The sequence below is a fragment of the Marmota flaviventris genome, chromosome 14 (genome assembly GCF_047511675.1).
Source record: "Marmota flaviventris isolate mMarFla1 chromosome 14, mMarFla1.hap1, whole genome shotgun sequence".
In the NCBI taxonomy this organism is placed as follows: Eukaryota; Metazoa; Chordata; class Mammalia; order Rodentia; family Sciuridae; genus Marmota; species Marmota flaviventris.
Genome location: NC_092511.1, coordinates 61,867,955 through 61,890,045, shown reverse-complemented (window position 1 = coordinate 61,890,045; position 22,091 = coordinate 61,867,955). Strand labels below are relative to the sequence as shown.

The 22,091-nt window shown below is 39.0% G+C and overlaps 1 protein-coding gene across 3 annotated transcripts in view; it reads right to left on the bottom strand.

Moving 5' to 3' along the window:
• Dguok (deoxyguanosine kinase) overlaps positions 1 to 15,568 on the bottom strand; it is a 35,747-nt gene extending 20,179 nt beyond the window's left edge. Inside the window, exons 1-2 of one of the 3 annotated variants that reach the window (XM_027943804.3) lie at positions 15,356 to 15,568; positions 4,795 to 4,907 (exon numbers count right to left, since the gene is read on the bottom strand). In XM_027943804.3, coding sequence (XP_027799605.2) covers positions 4,795 to 4,907; positions 15,356 to 15,497 — 255 coding nt within the window. In that variant the 5' untranslated portion in view covers positions 15,498 to 15,568. The remainder of the gene's footprint in view (positions 1 to 4,794; positions 4,908 to 15,355) is intronic. The other 2 variants (XM_027943805.3, XM_027943806.3) reach the window with 2 other exon arrangements.
• Between the last annotated feature and the right edge of the window lie 6,523 nt (positions 15,569 to 22,091).

Here is a 22,091-nt window from a genome sequence, read left to right as displayed (position 1 = left end):
CAGATTTTGAACATTTTTTCATATGTTTGACTATATTTCTTCTTCTGTGAAGTGCCTGTTCAGTTCCTTTGCCCATTTATTGATTGGGTTATTTGTTTTTGTTGTTGTTGTTAAGTTTTTGAGTTCTTTGTATATCTCAGAGATTAATGCTTTGAGGTGCAGGTTGTGTGTGTGTAGTTTTTAAGCAGTGCTGAGGATTAAATCACACTGAGCCACACTCCCAGGCAAGTTTAAAATATTTCAAAAAGCACTAATTGTACACTACTAAATTTGAAAATCTCAAAAGGATAATGTTTCAGGAAAATGAAATTATCAAAATTGAATCTAGGTGTTAAAAAAAATTAAAAATCCTGAATAATAACTAAGGAAGAAAACAGTTGTCTAATAACTATTCCCTTCAAACAGCACCAAATATGTATCATTTTAAAGATGATATTATACCTTTGAGGAATAGACTTTTTTTTTAATGGTAAGAAAGATGCACAGTTTCTCAGTTTATTTTCATAACTCAGGTGGTATCTGTCCAAAGCTGTCTGTACAAATAGTAATACCAATTAACTTCACCAACATGCACGCAAAATTCCAAATAACATATTAGTAAATTAATGGAAAATACTACACTATTACCAAAAATAAGTTCTTCTGGAAATGTCAGAATGGTATCATAATCAATCTATGACTAATACTAAGAGATTAAAAAAAACATGGTTACCTCACTAGATGCTAAAAATTCTTTTGATGGAAATTCAACATTTGATCCTGATAAAAAGTTAATATCCTAGTAATGGAAGGGTACCTCCTCCACATCTACTGAAATGAGTAATAGAACTTAAAACTGACATATTAGAGGAAGTTCATTAAGGAGAGAAAAAGATAAAGGTGATTCTCTTTATTGCTATTATTTAATATTGTTCTTGAAGTTCTATTCAAAGAAAGAAAATAGAAATGAGGGGCTGGGGTTGTGGCTCAGTGGTAGAGTGCTCACCTAGCATGTGCAAGGCACGGGATTCGATCCTCAGCACCACAAAAAAATAAATAAATAAAAGGTATTGTGTCCAACTACAACTAAAAAAATATTTAAAAAAAGAAAATAGAAATGAGATATGGATATTAGAAACTCTTACAAAAAACTATTATTTTCTACAACCCCAAGCAAATAAAGCAAATCATCATCATCATCATCATCATCATCATCATCATCATCATGAGTTATACAAGTCAAATACAACCAACTACTTTCCTTCAAAACAGCAATAACCAGTTTGAAAAGACTGGGAAAAAGATACTAGTCACAATAACAATAAATTTAATATGCTAACTGGGAATAAACTAAACAAAAGTATTACTGGGACAAGTAGATACCCACTTGTGAAAACATAAAATCTGAGTCATATAACTTAAAGCATAAAAGCAAAAAAAGCAACAAAAAGAAATAGATGTGGATATTTTTTAAATCTTGGGCTATAAGGAGGTTTCTAAAACTTTAACATCAAAGGCAGTAACTATGAATAAAAAGATAGATGTGACTACATAAAAACTGAACTGTATTAAGAATTGCAGGGGTTGGGGATATGGCTCAAGTGGTAGCGTGCTCGTCTGGCATGCATGAGGCACTGAGTTCGATCCTCAGCACCACATAAAAATAAAGATATTGTATCCACCTAAAAAAACTAAAAATAAATAAATAAATATTTTAAAAAAGAATTTCAAAATATCACATATAAAGGAAAAATGACAAACAGGAGAAGAAGATATCAGTAATACATGACAGAGTTAATATACTTTGCATACAAATTGCTTTTATGATGGGGCCGAGGATGTGGCTCAGTGGCAAAACTTTTCTAGCATGTGTGAGGCCCTGGGTTCAATCCCCACCACCACCAAAAAAAAAAAAAAAAAAAAAAGAAAGAAAAAAGAACTTGGAGCCTTTATGAAGCCATTACAAAAAGATGAAGAGGGGGCTGGGGTTGCCTTTCAGAGGTAGAGCGCTCACCTAGTGTGCGTGAGGCACTGGGTTTGATCCTCATCACCACATAAACAAATAAAAATATTGTGTCCACCCAAAACTAAAAAATAAATATTAAGTAAAAAGATGAAGAGCTCAAAATCAAGGAGTGACACTAAAAAGAACAATTATAAAAGGATAAGAGGAAAAAATATCATCAACTCACTGGCAATCAAAGACATATAACATAACATTTTCTTACCTCCCACACTGGCAAGGATAAAAAGGAATAGTACTGCTGAGAGTATGAGAATACTTCCCTTTTCTGAAGGGAAATTGTGTAAAACACAACAAAAATATCAAAAATATAGATCATTTTTGGACATCAAAATTTGAATTTGATTATCTTAAAATACAGACACACATAAAATTTGGTTATTAGAAAAAGACTTTGGTCAAGTGTGGTGGCACATGCCTATAACCCCAGTGACTCAGGAGGCTGAAAGAGGGGAAACACAAGTTTGAGGTCAACCTCAGCAACTTAATAAGACCCTATTTCAAAATAGAAAATAAAAAGGGCTGGTGATATAGCTCACTGATAGAGCACTCCTGGGTTCAATCCTCAGTACTGAAGTAGAGGTGAATTTCACTACAAGGATATTTATCATCGAAACATTGTTTGTAACTATTCAAAATGAAGGATTGCCCAACTAAATGATAATTTCTTACTATGTAGTATACTGTAGCCATTAAAATTACATTACTATGAAAGGAAGACCTTGTCTATTAAGTGACATGGAGGTGGCAATCACAATTTTTGTCTTAAAAAGGCAAATTATATATATTTTACATGTAAATATATACATTTTTCTCCTCTGTAAAAAAAAAGTGTAAAAGAACAAAAATGTTAATCATTTTATCTCTGGAAAATGGGATTATAGCATTGGATATATTACCTAACAAATAACGCCAACATTATTTGGCATTAAAAAAATATTCACTATCTCCATTCTATGAGGCAGGAATTTGGGAAGCAGATAAGCTGGTGGTTTTCCTCAAGTGTCCATCAAGATGTTGGCTAAGGTTTCCATTGTTGGCAGGCTACACTGAGCTGAAGGACCTGTTTCCAAGGAGCCCCTCACGTATCTGTGGACAAGAGGCCTGAGTTCCTTGCTGTATGGGCCTCCTGACAGGACTACTTCATGAGACAGCAGCTGGCTTCCCCCAGAGCAAGATACAATATCTTTTAGGACCTACCTTAGAAAGCCACACTGTTATCTGCTAAGTTCTACATTTTAAAAACAAGTCACTAAGTCCAATCAAGGGGAGGAGAATTAAGCTCTATTTCATGAAGGAAGGAGTGTCAATTTGTGGACTATTTTGAAATCCCAACAGGTAACCTGTGGCATATGCAAATACAAACGTTAATTTCCAAATACATATACAAATAATAGAAATGTTAATTTCACAAATACATATGTAAACACATACATACGGATACAAAGAGACAACTTAGAAAAAATAAAAATCTTCAATAAACATTATGTGCTTACCACAAACTGTAACAAATTCTAAGCTGGAATAACAGAAAAATGGCACCTGGAACAAGTTCTGAGATACTCTGTACCACCAAGACAACATCTGTCATGTCCTGTTCAGCTCTGAGTACCACAATCAGTTGTTTCCAAGTAGAAAATGAATGCACACTGGAGCTTACAACTTAGAAAAAATTACTTCAGAATGAGGAAAACTAAAGGTGTTCACAGCTTGAAAGAAAGTAGGCACATCATAACTTTCAACTGTATACAGGGTTGTCACATGGAAAAGACTTAAGAGTCAAAACTAAACCAACGAGTCAGAGTCATAGGGATTCAATGTGGCTCAATATAAGGAGAACTATCTAACAAGAGTTGGTAGAAACCTACATGAGACACTCAGGTGGCTATAGGAGTTGTTCATGGAGCCCGAGGGAGCACTGTGCTGCCACTCCCTGAACCACTCTAAAGTTCATATCCAAACAAGTCCCTCCCTTATTCACACTGACGTGGCTGGTGTTGAAAGCAACCCTACAGCCTTTGCCAATGCAGCATACCTAACTTAAGCTATGAGATGTAAGTGAAATACATGGTGGTTGGCATGGTACAGTGCCTGGCATACATGAATGTTAGCTATAAACTCTGGGTTGACTGAAAGAGTAACAGGAGCTGAACATGGTGATATGCCTGTAATCTCAAGGAGCTTGTGAAGATGAGGCAGGAGGATCACAAGTTCAAAGCCAGCCTCAACAACTTAGCAAGGCCCTCAGCAACTTAGTGAGACCCTGTCTCAAAATTCAAAAATATGAATAGGGCTGGGGATGTGGTTCAGTGGTTAAGTGCCCCTGGTTTCAATTCCTGTTTCCAAAACAAAACAAACAAAACACTGTGATAGGACGCTCTGTTAAGTTCTCTTTTAAAAAGTCCAACTTTTAAAACTTAATTAAAATAAAAAGGTTAAAAAAGTTATCATCAACTATTAATTCTGATGGTCAGTTTCAGTAATAATAATATAAATACTTAAGGGTAAGAATGTCAAAATTCATCTTCAAAGCCAAGATGGTTGGACATGCTTTGGGAAACCACAAAGAACAGAGGCAGGCATTGATACAGACATATAAAAGCCACAAAAATCAAAACTAAACATTTTTAAACAAGTCATATCCTCTTGGTGTATGTGGTCTGCTTTCTGGAATGAAACTATTTTAAAAAAGGAGACTCAAACTGGGCTATTTTAGCCCCTCAGAGCAAATTAAATTATTACAATTAAATTACTCACCCATGCCTGCCAACTACCCACAAATGAAAACTTACTTTTTGGGTGCCAGCAGCCTGGATATCCTGCCATGTTGCTACAGGTTCTGTAGCTACGTGCCACTCTGGGTATGTTTTCGTGAGTAACTTCACAAAGGTGGACTTTCCCACAGCTGCAATGCAAACAGCATGTATTGGGATGCTTTCTAAATCAGGCTGAAGAAGGCTGCTATGTTCTATCACAAATGCCCACCTCAAGGAAACAAGTTTTATCAATTTCAAAACTCAGCAGCCATACCCTTGTCTTTGAATTGATAATGGGCAAGGCCAGAGTCATCATAATGAACACAAATAACAGGAAGGAAAAAATCCCCTCAAGGTTTGATCTGTAATTTTAATGTCTCAATCTCCCAGAGGTAATGACTATTTAGTAATAGCTGAAAATTTAACAGATCCATCATAAATAGATGAAATCAGCTACACAAATTGTAAAGCTTCAGTCACAGTCTTATTTGCTCTATGACAGGCCAAGGGTAGGGGAAGGATAACCCATGCAGAGGGAGAGTATGAATGAAAGCCTGGAAGAGAGAGAGAGAAAAAAAAAAAAAAAACTTGGCACATGACACAGGAAAAGAGAAGAATGAGGCTCTAAAGTCAGCATGGCTACAGTATGGGCAAATAAGGGAGAAAACTGGCTCAAGATGCAGGTGGCTGAGCAGGCAGTCCAGGGCCAAAGTCAACCAGGGCCTTGAAGCCATGGTAAGAAATTTGACTTCTATTCTAAAGGCAAAGGGAAGTCAGTGACAATGGGTTTTAAGCAGTAAAATTACATTTCTTCTAAAAATCCACTCCATCAGGTGTGTTAAAATGGGCTGAAGTAAAAGTAGGCAGATCAATCAGATGACGACAGTAGCCTGATCAGAGTAATAGCAAGGATATGGAAAGGTATCGGTTGCTTTGAGAAATATTTGAAGATAAATCCAATCTAGTACCACAATACCCAAGTGATCTTTTCCATTTACATCCATATCTGGCCCATACTTCTCCTGAGCTCCAGAGAGGCAAAGCCTTCCAGACATCTTCATTTGGACATCCCAGGAAAACCTCAAAGTCAATATATTCCCCAAATGAAGTCATCACCTTTCCCACTAAACTGAACTTCCTTCTGTATCCCATATCTCAGGATGTAACAACATCATCCACTCACTGTAAGAACTGCTTCTTCGGCCAAACTTCAAGTGGCCACTGAATCCTTCTTCATTTGCTCCTAACTTTCCCCCATGCTTTTTCTGTCCATTTGTACCTCCATGCACAAGATCAGGTTCTCATTATCACTTGCCTCTCCACCTCCAGCCCTGTTCTTTTCAACCCAATTTCTATGCTGCAGTCATACTGCACATGCAACAGATTCCCGTTGTCCTCAGAATAAAATCAAACCTGTTAACCTAGTCTATGAGAAACAACAGGGTTTGGTCCCTGCATATATTCCCTAGCCTCAGCTTTCCTGCACTCGTGCTGAACCATACTCCTTACAATTCCAATCACGCCATATTCTCTCCAGCAAATGCAATTTTGCATTGCCTTCTCATTTTCTGGAGCACCCCCTCTCTTTACATGGCCAACTCCTACTCCATCTATAAGGTTCTGCTCAGATACACCTTCTGTGAAGACTCTTCAGGGCCCTGACACCTCTAAAATGGATTAGTTAATCCTCCTCTGTGCTTGGCTGTATATTCTAGGTGAGACTCCATCACTGCAATTAAAATTGTGCTTCAAGTTAAAGATGGGGTTCTTCCAGGGTAGAAAGCAAAGTCCACCTAATGTCTTGACTAATGAATAAAACACACAAAATAATAATTGTGGTTTCCTCTGATACCTGCATTTGAACTCAAAACATATAAACTTCAGAATGTATTTAGAGCTTCATCTCCTCTACTGGAAATGGTCTTTCTCAAGTGAGTTCCACCAAAGGGAGCCAAGGAAAGAAGGGGACACCATTCCAGTCAATTGTATCAGCCATTGTGGTTACTTATCAGGAGTGCTATGTCTCAGCACAAGAGCCCACACATCCAATATGTGACATTTATTACACACCACTCCAACTCCTTTCTGAAAACACAGGATAAGAACAAACAACATGAATTTGTGAATTCTGTACAGTCACGCTCTTCTCAGTCCCCACCTCCACTCAATGTTTGTCTTTTCATTTTGTTCAGCCTCTGCTCTTCCCACACATCAGTGAATAAATGCTTTCCTCTGCTCTTCCAGGCCTGTGTCAAAATCCTTTCCCCTACCAAGCCTAAGGTCCCACTTCCTTCATGAAGTTCAGGACTTCTCTAGCTCACACCAAATTCCTACTACACTGATCAGCTACCAATTGGTTGTGTCTATGTATTTTCAGATATCTGCCTGCCCTGAGTCAGCCTTACCTTAAAATACAAGCCCAGTGGTCAATATTTAGATTGCAAGTTGTTCAATGCATTTAAAACATGGTCCTTGTTCAGTTGAAAAGTTATAGGCTGAAAAGCTACTTTAAATAATATGGAAAGATAAAGGTAGCTGACTTGTTTGTTAGGATTGAATGAGTGTTAGTATTACTGACATGTTTATTATTTTTAAGGTAATAATAATATATACATATATGTGTGTGTACATATACACACACACACACCCACACACATATACACACACATACATACTCATATATATTTGTAGTACTGGGAACTGAACTCAGGGGCATTTACCACTTAGCTACATCTTTAGCCCTTTTTATTTTTTTTATTTTGAGACAGGGTCTTAATTGACTAGGCTGGCCTCAAACTTGAGACTGTTCTGCCTTAGCCTCCCAAGTAGCTGGGATTATAGGTATATGCTTCTGTGTCCAGTTGAATTACTAACATTTTTTTAAAAGTTAAAAAACATTTACCTAAAAAACTGTTGGAGATAGAAGGGAAGAGCTCTGAGGGTTAGGGAGAACCAACTTTACCTTTGACATCAGACCCTATTAGTTCATCTAAAGGCAATATGAACTAAGAATCCAATTCTTGCCATTTAAACATACAAAACCCAGAACATCAAATTAGATACAATGGGAAATATATGGTTCCAATTACTGGAATAATCACTTCTGATATCCAGGGCACCCTGCATGCCACTCCCCCTTCTAAGGTTTCTGGAAAGCCAGTTTAGTAATCATAAGTCAGCCTTAGCACAGAATGACAATAAATGGTGGTGGAAAGTCCTAAGAGTTGTGCCACCCTAGGTAATTCACCACAAGGCAATATTTACTAAACTAATTGCACTGGAACTAAACTGTGCCAAGCTCCACCCACAGATGTGTAATAATTACTTTAAAAATTCAAAGTTATATAAAAACTATATTTTTAAAAAGATAGCATAACTTTGCTGGCATGGTGATATCTGATGATAGTGTTTTTTGTTTTTGGCTTAGGCATTCTTAAATGTCTTATAAAGTGTTCCCAAGGGCTTCATAAGAGCAGTAGTTTGGTTCTGCACTGTCACAGAAGCCTCCTAGTGACCAGAATAACCATCTAAAGAAAGCCCCACTTCTCCCAGCAATACTGGCCTTTTATACCATTACCTCAGACTTAGCACGATTTAGCTCCAGATTGTTATCTTTCAATATACTATTACTACCTTAACATTTGGGAGGTATTTGAGCCTACAAGCAGCATCAAACCTCCATTTAGGGTCTTGGCTATCACTGTACTTTATATATGCCATGACTCTAAAAAAAGGTGGGAGATACTTTCTTAGAATATATTACTTCAACATATTGATTTTTTATTGGCTCCAGGATTGTCATTTCACAAGCTAGACCAGAGTGTTCTGTTGTTAATGTTTATCTTTTCCTAAAACATGACTTTCTTTCTCCACAAATTTTTCTAAGAACTATAATGCTATAGCTACAGCTAATTATGCTAAAATCTAGTATTTTATAACAGTATCTGTTATAATACCCCAAATAATATACTTAAACAGTATATTTTACCTAATATACTTTAAAAATTTTATTTATTTATTTTTGTTTTTATTTATTTTTATGTGGTGCTGAGGATCGAACCCAGGGCCTTGCAAGCGCGTTGGGTGAGCACTCTACCATTGAGCCACAACCTCAGCCCTACTTAATATACTTAAGTAAAACCTCAGCCCTACTTAATATACTTGAGGTATTTTATTTTCTTGAAACAAGATGAAAACATGAAAAAAAATTCTGAAAAATTTTTAAAATATTTATTTTTTAGCTGTAGTTGGACATAATATCTTTATTTTATTTATTTATTTTTACGTGGTACTGAGGACCGAACCCAGGGCCTGGCACATGCTAGGCGAGCGCTCTACCCAGCCCCATACAATTCTAAGACCTTTACAAAAGTCAAAGGCAGTAAATATAAAGTCATCTAATAACTTAAACATTTTCTCCCAAATAAAGTTGGTAGTCTTTATGTTAGGAACCACATTTGATACTGCATTCATTCAATCAACAGATGTTTATGGAGGGGTTACCAAGTAGTAAGTAGTGCTAAAATGATGAAAAGACTGAGATTTTGCCCTTAAAGAACTTATTCTATTCCAATCCTAAGACTAGGTACCCAGGATCATATAAACTAAAGCATGCTGGGCAAAATTAATAATCAGTCAGCAGTCTTAACAGAAACTTAATACATTTTTACCTTGATTCCTTTATTTTATTTTCATGGGAAACCATTAACCAGGAGGTGGTAGGGGGGAGGTTCCTCACAGCTTCCAGACTATGATATGAACTCATCCTGTTGAGCACAAAAGAGCCTCACTGATCTGGCATATCCTCCTCCCCCACTCTGCCTACCCAATGATTCATTCTTCCACTGTCACTTTGTCTGTGAAGCCTCCTTGAACTCTCTCCAGCTCTACTTCATCCCTAGGAAGAGTTAATTACTGCCTGCCTTGGCTTACCAAGGTATTACACTGTAATTATTTGTTCACTCATCACTCTCTCCGGCTAGCCTAGGAGCTCACTTTTTGAAGACACAGACTATACCTTCCTCCCTCTGCATCATGAGTATCCAGTTAGGTACTAAGAATAGAGATGGATGGAAGGAATGAAGTGAATCACAGAAACAGAGAATCAATACTCAATATCTGAAATAAATAGGTGCTTTCCCTGAAAGGATTCTTTGCTCAATTTTTATATTCAATAAAAGTAAAAGACAAAGTAGTGATGATAATGTCTAATTTTGAATGTGGAGGAAATGCTATTAGAGAAGGCTTCTGCTGCTTTCTGTACAAATGTCTACACTGAAAATTAAAAAAAAATAGTTTCCTTCTCTTGAGATCTTTGAAAATAAAAAGTAAGGATGGCCTCAGATGACTCATTGATAATTACATTTCAGAGCAATCCTTACTTCAGTTTAGGTTTGTGTTCATAAAATAACTGACTTTGAAGATAATACACTTCAGTGATGATGAGTATTAAAAGACATTTTAGGTATTACATTTTTTAGATGTTCAGGGATTGTAGGTACCAACCTTTTGACTTTCAATTACACAATGCATATGAACTCATAAGTCGTGCTAAATGCCATTTGTTGCTACTTCACTGATCCATTTTCCTTGCATGGTGCTGTCTGTAATTTCAGGATCAGATGAATAGGAGTTAGAATGGCAGAACTCTACAAAAAGTCCCTTTAAATATATCTAACTTCATTTGGAACCAGGGTTCACCCCTGTTCAAGTTTCCCAAATGGGTATTCTCATTCTGATTTGTTTCAGAATGCCACCTGTGATCAGAGAAAAATGTAACTCTTGATTCAAAAAGAGTTGAGCATTCAAGAGCTGAGTATGGTGGTGTGTACCTATAGTCCCAGATACTCAAGAAGCTGAGGAGGAGGATCCCTTGATCCCAGGAGTTCAAGACCAGTTTGGCAACACAGCAAGACTCTGTTTAAAAACAAACAAAACCCAACCAAACAAAACCCCCCAAACAAAACTTCCAATCCAAAAAAAAGAGTTCTGTATATTCCCTCTTTAAGTACCAATGACCAACTTCCATAGGGATATCACAGAAAAGGATTCAAGAATCTACAATAAATGAGTACAATGGATCAATTAGGGGGTTTATATGATGGTGATACAGGACACTAGGTGGCTGTGACCAAGGGAAGGTGTTAAATATGTAAACAACTTCAACAGAACTCAAGTGCTGACACAGTTGTGGGTACAAAATGTTATGACAGCCCACAGAGGAGGAGTGACTAATTCTGTCTGGGAGAGTCATCTGGGCATGTGGAGTAATGGAGAGTAATGGAAGATGAAAGTAAAAAGAGTCAGATTAAGTCCCCCAGTCCACTCCCAAGGCTTAACAACTACCCCCATCAGTCAACAACTTCCAGATCTGAAATTCTAGCTTCCATCTCCAGTCTCTTCTAAGTCCAGGTACCTCACACAAAATGTAACACTCTTACCTCCCCCAGACCACCTCTTCCTTTATTTCATCTTCTGCATTGAGTCAGTATCCAAATTATGAAACTCAGTGTCATCTTCTTCTATTTCTCTCTATCCCTCAACTTTAAGTAGCCACTAAGACCTGTCAATTTAACTCTCAAAATGTTTCAAACCATAATTTCATTGTCTCTTCATTCCTTCTGTTCTGGCTTGCATCTGTTTTCCTTCCAAATTCACAAACTAGTCTCTCTACTCCAAGCTATTCCAATTTATCCATTCATTCATTTAACTGAATGCAAGGCACCATGGATACTGCAGCAAATAAGACTTACAAACAAAATTATCTTTTTAATGAAACTTTCTATTCATTCATAGTCAATTGTTTTCTTTGGGCAGTAGTGGGGATTGAACCAGGAGCACTCTACTACTGAGCTATATCTCCAGCTTTTTATTTTGAGACAGGCTGGCCTCAAACTTGCAACCCTCTTGCCTCAGCCTCCCAAGTGTCCAGGATTACAGGTGTGCACCAGAAAGTCTGGCCCAAATTCCTTTTTTAAGTTAATCTGCTCATTGCACACACTAACTTCAAGTCTTAATAGCCTTCCACTACCAACAGGATAAATTCCTACCATGGTCCCACCTCTTGTTTTGCCACCCTCTCACAGGTCCTTTAAACTCCAGAAACAGCCAGCAACTTTCCTTCTATTTAAACGGCATGTGCATTTTCAGCCTTTACCACTTTGGCAAATGTTACTTCCTATGTTTGTAACACTTTTTCCTCTTTGTAGGAATACCGGGAATTCCTATTGTAGAGATTTTGAGTTTCTATGTTCAATCATGGATCACATCACTCAGCGTGGAAATTATGTTCAGAAGTGTGCTTCTCCCACTTGATTGTGAGCCTGTTGAAGGAGAGGAGCAGTACCACATTCACTGCTGTGCTCTGTGTGTGGGTGAACTTATAGCAGTCACTCTTTCTTGCAGGAGAAAGCAAGGAAGCAGCACAGAATCTGGCTAGGTGAGGAAGCAAAGGTCAGGAGAGTTAGGAGCTCAATCTTCACCTAATGACCTGTTTAAAGAACTTATTTGTGAACAAATACTCTGGTGTCCAAGGACAGTGTTCCCTTTAGGGGTGTGTTTCTCAAATACAGAAAGACTACCTTTAAAACAGCATGTAGGTAGCAGGACCTTCCATTCTTGTTTTTCTTCCAAGTTTCTGATTTGGTTGGGGAAAAACAACTGTGGTACAGCTGTGGTAACTGGTCTCACTTTCCCTTCAAAAGCACTAACTCCAGGTGGATCCTTACTGCAGCTCTGCAATCAGACACTTCTCTCACTAAATTGTTTCATATTTTCTCTCTCCCAAAAGTCTCTCATAATCTTTCCTGTTTCACTAAGAAAGAGGATACAATCAAAAGACCGTCCCCAAGTTCCCACCACATCTCATATATTTTGTGTCCTTCTTGTGACTAGGGAAAACTGTGCTTTGAGCTAAGGTAAACACTTTCCACTTGGGCAACAGATCCCATTCTTTCTTGTTTACTTAAGCACTCCAGTTAATTCTAACTTTTCTCCTGATTCATCAGTCCCTCCCCTTCACTAGCCATTTCCATCAACTTATAAACATTCTCTACTCCCTCCTAAAAATAAAAACAGAATTTAAAAACTCTCAAATCCCCTTCTAATTTCAGCTCCCACGCCATGGCTCCTCTTTCTAGAAACTGTTCCAAACAGCTGTCTTAACCAACTGTCTCCAATTCCTTACCTCCCATTCTCTTTTCATCTATGCCAATAAGATTTTTGTTCCTACCATTCCTAACACTATTCCTTTCAAGTTCACCTAAGACCTTCATTTACTTAAATAGTAAAACACATTCCTACCCTCTGTAGAGTTTCCTCACTTGGCTTCTAGGATATCATTCTTTTGCTTGTTCTTTTTTTTTTTTTTTTTTAATAAATCCTTTTTTTTTATGCCTCTGCTTTTATTTATTTATTTTTATGTAGTACTGAGGATGGAACCCAGGGCCTCCCACACACTAGGTGAGTGCTCTACCGCTGAGCCACAACCCCAGCCCCTGCTTGTTCTCTTATCTTAGAGGTCCTTACTTCTCAATCTCCTCTGCTTGTTCTTTCCCATTTCTTCCATCTGCCTACCCTAGGGCCTAGTCCTCTCCATCAATAAGATCTCCTGGTTTTAAATACCATCTACATTGATAGTTCCAGTCCAAAGAGTCTCTGAATTCTAGACTCATATATCCAACTGCCTAACACGTCCTCTTGAATATCTAATAGGCACATAAAAACCAGATATGCTCAAATCACTCTCTCTCTCTCTCTCTCTCTCTCACACACACACACACACACACACACACACACATATATATATATATATATATATATATATTTTTTTTTTTTTTTTTTTTTTTTAAGTACGAGGGGACTGGACCCAGGGTGCTTTACCACCTGGGGTGCTACATATATTCCCAGTCCTTTTTTTTTTTTTTTTGGAGACAGGATATTGCTAAGTTACAGAGGCTGGAGGCAGCCTACTGGACACAGTCCTGCCTCAACCTCCAGAGTTTCTAGGATTATAGGTGTGTGCCACCACACCTGACTAAAAACCAAAATCTTGAAACTATTCTTCCAACCTGTTCTTTCCAGTCTTCTCTATTTAAGAAAATCGAAAGTCCATTTTTCACATTGTTCAAGCCAAATTAATTGGGACCACCACTGAGCCCTCTATTTATCTCACACTACACATTCAATCTGTCATCAACTTCAACTGGCCCTACCCTAAAATGTAACTTTCATTGTAACTATTATTGCAATGGCCTCCTAACACCTACTTTCAACATATTAGGGAGGTGATCTTTTGTCACCTGAGACCTCAAACCATCTAATGGCTTCCCATCTCAGATTAAAAAACCACGATGGACTATGAAGTTTATAATGTCCATCCATCCCTTACCCATCTGATCTCATCTTGTTCCATTCTCACCCTTGCTCATTCAACTCCAGCCACAACAGGTTCCTTTTATTCCCTCAACATGCTATCCAACCTCACAGTTTTTCTACATGCACCTCACTCAGCCTGGAAGATTCTTCTCCCACTTATCCAGATGGTTGATTCTCTCACATTTTTAACATATTTGGATAAATGACACTAAAGTGAGACCTTTCCCTGGTTTTTCTGCCATGACATTAGTTACTTTAACACACTTTACTGTGCTTATGTTGTTTACTGTCTACTCTCTCTATTAGAGTTCAAAAGAGTTCTATAGCGAAGATCAGTAGTAACATATGGAAGTAGCACAAAAGGTGATTTGTTGAATAATTATATGAGAAATTCTCAGTTTGCTGCTATAATTAATGTCTTCAGTACTCAACACTTGCTAATCCCCCTTTTATGGCTAAGTCCCTTTGCTGGTCAAATTTTTTAATTGCTTTCATTTTACTTTTTCATTACTTTTTACTTAACATACTGGGTTACTATTCTTTTAAAAAATTATTTTAAACTTAATACCTATTTTTAAACTTAGGAAGTGAGGTTCTTCCAAGAAAACCTTAGGAAATTTATAGTGCAACTAGCACAGGGACATGGCAAAAAGAGTGAAAGTGGTATTTGAATGCCTGAAGTTTAGCAACTTTCTTGGAGTAGGGTTGTCAGATAAAAACAAAACAACCAGTTAAACTTGAGTCTTAGACAAACAATGAATAATCCTTTTTTTTTTTTTAGTATTCTGAATACTGCAAGTGACACACTAAAATTTATTCCTGGCTTATCTTAAATTCTCTATGAACTTTTTTTTTTTTTTTTGCTAAATCTGGCAACCCATCTTAGGCAAACAAACTGCACCCTGTTTGTTGCTTCCATTTCGATCTAAGATAGCAATCTAGTAGAATTCTTGTCCTATCTACAGTCTGCGTAGCTTTTGCGCCCCAACAAATGTGTCCTTGTGGGCGGTTACTGAGGCCCCAAATCTTAAAAACCTAAGAGGGAAACACCCACAGTGCACTTTGAGAGAAGAAAGGCCAGGGCAACACAGAACAAGCAGGTCGGTAAGTCGCATTAGACGGGGGCGGAGTGGGGGTGGGGTTCTGGGCCCAGCTTCCTTTCCCAGCCTCAGTCACCTGCTTGGCGGAGGCCACGGCTTAGCAGCCACTTTCTGGCCCTTACCAATGTTGCCTTCGATGGAGAGCCTTCGGGGTCCGTGCACCGCGTGCAGGCCCCTGGAGGAGGGCGCACCCTCGAGAAGGTTCTGGGCCATGGTACCGAAGAATGTGCGAAGCCCACTTAAAAAGAGACGGCCCACAGCCATCCCACCCACGCTCAGAGCGGTGCTCACTTCCGCAGAGAGCACTTCCGTCCAAGGTACCGCTGTTTACGCGCCTCGGCGCGTTACTGACGTCAGACGAACTCCAGGCAGGAAGTGGGTGGGGTTAAGCTGGCTGAGAGGGCGGGGCCCAAGGGACCCCTCTGTTTTCGCGCTGTTGGTAAAGTGTTGAAAGCTGGGAAAGTCTTGCGTAGTGGTGCGGTGCAGTTTGCCGATCCCTGGAGTTGCGACGGTGCGAAGAGCCCCTACGTTTTTGTGTAATGGACAAGAAACATTTGAAAAGGAAAAAAATGGAAAAAAAAAAAGCATTTAAAAAAAGACACAAGTGTACAATCCTGTCACTTTTGCATTTTTATAGACATCGAAATAATGGTAATTTTAAGAGGTCTCCCCCCCCAGGTGTTGGTTGTCTATTTTTTACTTAATATGGGAAATAACTGGACGATTTTAAGTAAGAAAATGACAGTCTTACACGAATTAATTTTTCCTATTCCCTGGAACTCCCAGCACAATGCTGGAACATTATTGGATAAATGAACAAATTAGTTCATTAGTTACACTCCATCTCTTATTTTGCCTCTTGAATAAATAAATAAATGTTCGCTCAATCAATTTGATTAATAACCAAAGAACCTCATCAGGATAAAGAGACGGAGGCCCAAGAATGTGAACCTGATAGGTGTGTGAACTAGGCGGGGGCAGGGGTGAGGTGCGGGGCAAGTGGCCAGAGGATTCAGAATCGGGTTGTAAAAGGCTGACACGGTAGAGACTTGCTGGTGCACTAAACCCAAGTTCTGCAGTCAGTGGAGAAAGTGCCCTGGGAGTTCTGAGCTGCTGCCACCAGTGAGGTCTGACTGGTTTTGACCTGCCACACCCCATGGTCACCAGAACCTCCGAAGTAATTACTCAGGGTCAGAGGGCGCTCCCAGGCCCTATCGCTTAAAACACAAGTCAAACCTGGAGTAGACAGGCCTGGCATTCATTGTGGCAGGACTTGATGTGGGAGGTTTTAGGAGGATCTGACTGATTACAGTGTGAATGGGGAGACTGTCTCAGAGTAGTGAATGGGACAACTGGTTTGAAGCTGGCACAGAAATTACAGGCCCTTTTTCTTACGTTGATGTTTATACGGGATGACTGAAATCATGTTTGTATTTTAAGCACTGTTATTTTAAAAAACAAGTTGAAGATTTGTTTAGGATAACCTGGGTGGCGCTAATGGAGTTCTGAGTAAAGTCTGTCCTTTTCCTTCCTCACTTCTGCAACCGCCTCTGTGTAAAAATACTGTTTACATTTGTTTTTTTAGTTGTTGATGGAACTTTATTTATTTATTTGCAGTGCTGAGAATCAAACCCTGTGCCTCACACATGGAGGGAAGCGTACTACCACTGAGCCACAACCCAGCCCCTTTTTACTTTTCTTTGATTAAGTGGGGCATGGTGGCACCTGCCTGTTATCCCAGGAACTGGCGGGGTTTAGGGGGAGGCTGAGGCAGAAGAACCTCAAGTTCAAGGCCAGCCTGAGCCCCCTCCCCCCAAAAAAAACAAACAAACAAACATAAAAAGGGGTGAAGATGTAGCTCAGTGGTAGAATTCCCTGGAGTCAATTCACAGTACTCAAATCAAACAAACAAACAAAAATTTCTTTAGCTGTGTAAACTCAGAAAATATTCATCCAAAAAAGTTTGACAGACTGTCTGCATCCTTAGAGTCTGGGCCCATGAGAAAGTTAAATGAAGCCTTATTCAGGTTTATATTCATGCAGGCAACTAATCTGCCCTTAAAAGTTATTTTTAAAAAATTTGGGCTGGGGTTGTGACTCAGTGATAGAGAGCTCGCCTAGCATGTGTGAGGCACTGGGTTGGATCCTCAGAGCCACATAAAAATAAATAAATAAAAGTATTGTGTCCATCTACAACTAAAAAAATTTAAAAAAAACTTTATAATGAAGCATAATATGTATGAGGAAAAGAGCATATACTGTGAGTGTACAGTTCAGTTAAATGTTCACAAACTGTATACTCCCATATTACCTGGATTCAGATGAAGAAAGGCATTACCAGCATCCTCAGAATGCCCCCATGTCCCCAACCAGTTACTATCCCTCAAGGGTAACCACTAGATTGACTTTTAACAGCAGAAATTAGTTTTGCCTGTTCTTTATATAAATGAGATCATTTAAGAAGTACTTATTTCATTTGACATAATATCTGTGAGAGTTATTATGTCATGTGCAGTAGTTGTAGTTCATTCATTTTCACTGCTACATAGTATTCCACCATGTCACTATACGATGTATTTTAGCCATTCTACTATTGATGAACATTTGAGAGTTGCTAGATTGAAGCCATAACAAATAACGTTGCTATGAATATTCTTTTACATGTCTTTTGGTAAACAAAAGTATGTATTTCTCTTGGGTGTGGAACTATTAGGTTATAAGTTATGTGTATACTCAGCCTTAGTAGATATTCCTAAATATCAAATAATTCCATAATGTCTGATTATCCTAGTTGACACGGCCACCATCAATGAGAGATAGTTTTGGTTGTTCCACATTCTTACCAACAACTGATATGACCACCTTTTTTTCACTTTATCTATTCTGTGTGTGATGGTGACTTGCTATAGTTTTAGTTTGCATTTTCCTGCTGATTAATGAAGTTGAATAGCTTTTCAAATGTTTATTGACTGTTTGAATATCTTTAGTTGTGAAGGATCTGTTCAAGTATTGTGCTCATTTTTCTATCGGTTGTCTTTTATTTGTCTTGTTCTTTATATAATCTGAGTATGAGTCCTTTGCAAACATTTTTCTCTCCCACTCTGTGGTTTGTTTCTAAAAGGGTTCTTATTTTTTATGTTTGGTGTTTAGTATAAATTAATAAAACAAAATATACATAATAGAGTATTTAGTTACCCAATACTGTCATTAGTAATGATCTTCCTATCCCCCTTTATTTATTTATGCTTGTTTGATTATTATACCATACATAAAAAGTCAGTATCTTTCTTGGTTCTAATTATAAATTCCTAGGAGAGAGAATTAGATCAGCCCAACTGTCATCAGACCAAAAGGAAGATGCATTTGGAAGCTTAGAAGACACCTGAGTTCCAGGCAGGAATTCCTAAAGCTGTATTGGTCCAATTATCTGTGGCCAAGGAATAGGAGCTCACAGAATAAACATAGGTGTTGGGATCCCATCTCTATGCATGAGAAAAGAAGACACCAAAAGGGTGGTGATTAGTTCCTACTGGCAGTGGCAAACAGGGTGTTTTGCAGAAAGTAGTGGCATATTGGTGAACAGAATTACCTCCCACTTGCCTGGAAAAATGAGGCACTTTCTTCTCCTGGGTGATTGTCAGAGATCTGCTGGAGTTTATGAATAAGAGCTAATGTGGTGGTACTTCAGGGGACTCTAGTCATGTCACATCCATTCATTGAATCCAATATTTGCTGAGCATCTACTAGATGTCAGACACATTGCTTGGTCTTGGAGTATAGCTCTGAAAGATGTACTATTTTCCAAATGATTGTAAATGCTACTGTGATAAATAAAATGCTGATACATATTATAGAAAATGCTATGCAGCCATTAGAAATTGGAGATAAGCATACAAAACGTGACTTTCTTTTGCTGCCTGGATTTGCTACATCTCATCTGCATCAATACTTTTCTAATGTGCTAAACTCATTTGTCTTTGTTGAAAAGCATGTTTCCGGAATGCCCTGCCAACAGGGCTCTTACCTGAGCTAGCCATATGAAGACCTGATGTGAGATTTGGAAGGCAGAATGAGATCACCAGCCACTCCTCTGGGGGAGATCATCACTGTCAGATACTATGACAGACAAACATGCCCAGTAGATGGATCTCAGCTACCTCCCCATGCAGTAGTGAGCCCTCTCTAATTATCCTACAATTCTTTTGCAGACCTTCACTTCCCTAACTCCTCCTACCTTTGGGTAAAGCCTCATTCCTGTAATAAATTCCTTACTCCCAAAATACTCACTGGTGACTCTGCTCCCCTGAAGGCACTCCAACAACTATACCTAATTATAAAGGGAGGCATATAGGGAGATGTTTAAGAATGTGGCCTCGGGCTGGAAGTATAGCTCAGTGGTAGAGTGCTTGCCTAGCATGCTCAGGGGCCTGATCTCCATCCCCAGCACCACGAAATAAAATCAAGTAAAATAAAATAAATGACCTGGGTGAGGATTAGGAGGGAGAATCCACTAGCAGTACCTGTCTTTCATGTTCCTCAAGACACTATTCTTCTAGATAACTCAATATCCACTGAAGTACTGGGGATTGAATGCAGGGTACTTTACCACTGAGCTACATCCCCAGCCCTTTTAATTTTTTATTTATTTAATTTTTAAATTTATTTATTTATTTATTTGAGACAGGATCTCACTAAGTTATTTAGAGCCTCACTATATTGCTGAATCTGGCCTTGAATTTGCTATCTATCCTCCTGCCTCAGCCTCCTGAATGCTGGCATTACAGGCTTGAACCAACATACCCAGCAGTACTTTTTTTTTTCTTGAAAAAAGAGTGGGGTAGGAGAAGGGGAAAGTAGTAGAAAAGAGGAAGCGGGAGGAGGAAGTGGTGAGGGAAGTAAGATGGGTATGGGGGATCAGATGATAAGCCTACCTATCTTTCCCCCATGCTGTGATTCCAACACACCCCTCTAAAGCAGGTGGTGTTAGTGCTATCTGTCCTGGTGTGTATGTGTCTGTCCTCTAGCCTCCTCCTTGTGCTTTCTCTTCCAACAGCCAGCCTTTTCTTCATATCCTCCTGGAGTATATCCTCACTAATTGCTGGAAGGTGTGGGACTGTGAAATCCAGCCTTCCTGCCTCCAGTCAGGCTCAGCTTAGACTCTAGAATTGCAGTGTGGAGATCAGGCTGAAGCTGCCTGCTGGGGCACTTTGCCCGAGATCATCCCCTTGCTAGGCTTCCTCTTTCTTCTTGTGCCTCTCCTAGTCTATTTACCAGGTTTCCCTGAGAGCACTTCCTTAGTAAGTCACTTCATTTCAGGATCTGCTTCTAAGGCTGAAGTCCTCTAAGAGTTTTTGAAAACATGCTCCTCGACTCCACCTATCTCCAGAAGGCAAGGGCAAGGATGGCGATAGAAAAACATCTTACATTGAGGTCCCTGCATTTAACTACGGAGCCCCACTGTCTCCAAGTGGGTGTGTCTGGGGTGGCTTAGACAGGATGTGATCAGGAACATGGAACTTGGCTACAGGGAGAGAAGGAAGAGGCACCAGGCAGAGCTGAGGACCTTGTCCTGCTACTGAGTAGCTGGGTGGCCTAGTAACTAGTAAATAGCTGTAAAAGGAAGATAACACCAGTACCTGCTTTATATGGTTATGTTGAAGATTAAAGGAGGCAATCGTGGAGCTGGGGTTGTGGCTCAGTGGTAGAGTGCTTGCCTGGCATGTATGAGGCACTGGGGCGGGGGGTTGATCCTCAGCACCACATAAGAATTAAATTGAATAAAGGAACTGTATACATTAAAAAAAAAAAAAAAGGAGGCAGTCATGTGAGGCTCTCGACACAGTGCCTAGCATGTTATAAGTACAACTAACATTTAGTGAGTACTTTAACATTTAGCTTTATTTTCTCAAAGCACTCTCTTTAAAAAATATAATATGTGGCCTTTTAAAACATATTTATTTATTTTTATGTGGTGCTGAGGCTCAAACCCAGTGCCTCACATGTGCAAGGCAAGTACTCTACCACTGAGCTACTGCCCCAGCCCCTCTCAGCACTTTCTGGATGCTTCTGTTTGCCCTCATGTCATTGTGATACATGTTCACATGTTTGTCTCCCCTTTTATGCAGTGATATCTTGATAGGAAGGAACTGTCTTTGTGAGAAACATAAATCACATGTGGTCTTACCCAGGAACTCTACATGCCCAAAATTCAGCAACTACTTATAAAAGTAGAGAATTGACCAAGGGCAGGGGACAGAGAAAAATATAATACGAAGCAGATGGGAGAGAAAAAAGAGAAGGGACAAAGAGATCGAATGAAGGAAAATAAAAGTTCTTCCCAAGGGTGCTGTTCCTTTCTTGATTAATTTTGGAGCCAAATGCAACCCAATCTTCAATGACAAAGGACCTGAGAGATCTTAGGCCCATTGTGAGTTTCCTTTTCTAAGTACAAATAACCATGTGTTTGAGCCACTTATGTCACATCCTATATGACTTGGGTTTGTGTGCTCTAGTGTATTGCCCTTGCGTACGAGGATTTACACCTCTGAAAGCCCAGGTTTCTTAATCCCCCAAAGTCATCTAGCGCATATTCTTACTTATGTTCAAGGAAGAGGAGAAAAGATGGTACAGCTTTGGAGTCAGATATACTTGAATTTTAATCTTGGTTCTGTGTAATCCTCAGCAAGACTTCACTTCTCTGAGTCTCATTTTTGTCTTCTATAGCACAGGGATAAGAATAGTATCTAAAGTACCAAAGGAGCACTGTGTAGACTAGAAATAATTTGAGAAAAGCCCTTAGCATTGTGTATGAGACACAGCCCAGGAAAAAAAAAGAGTCCACAAGAGAAGTAAGGCTTG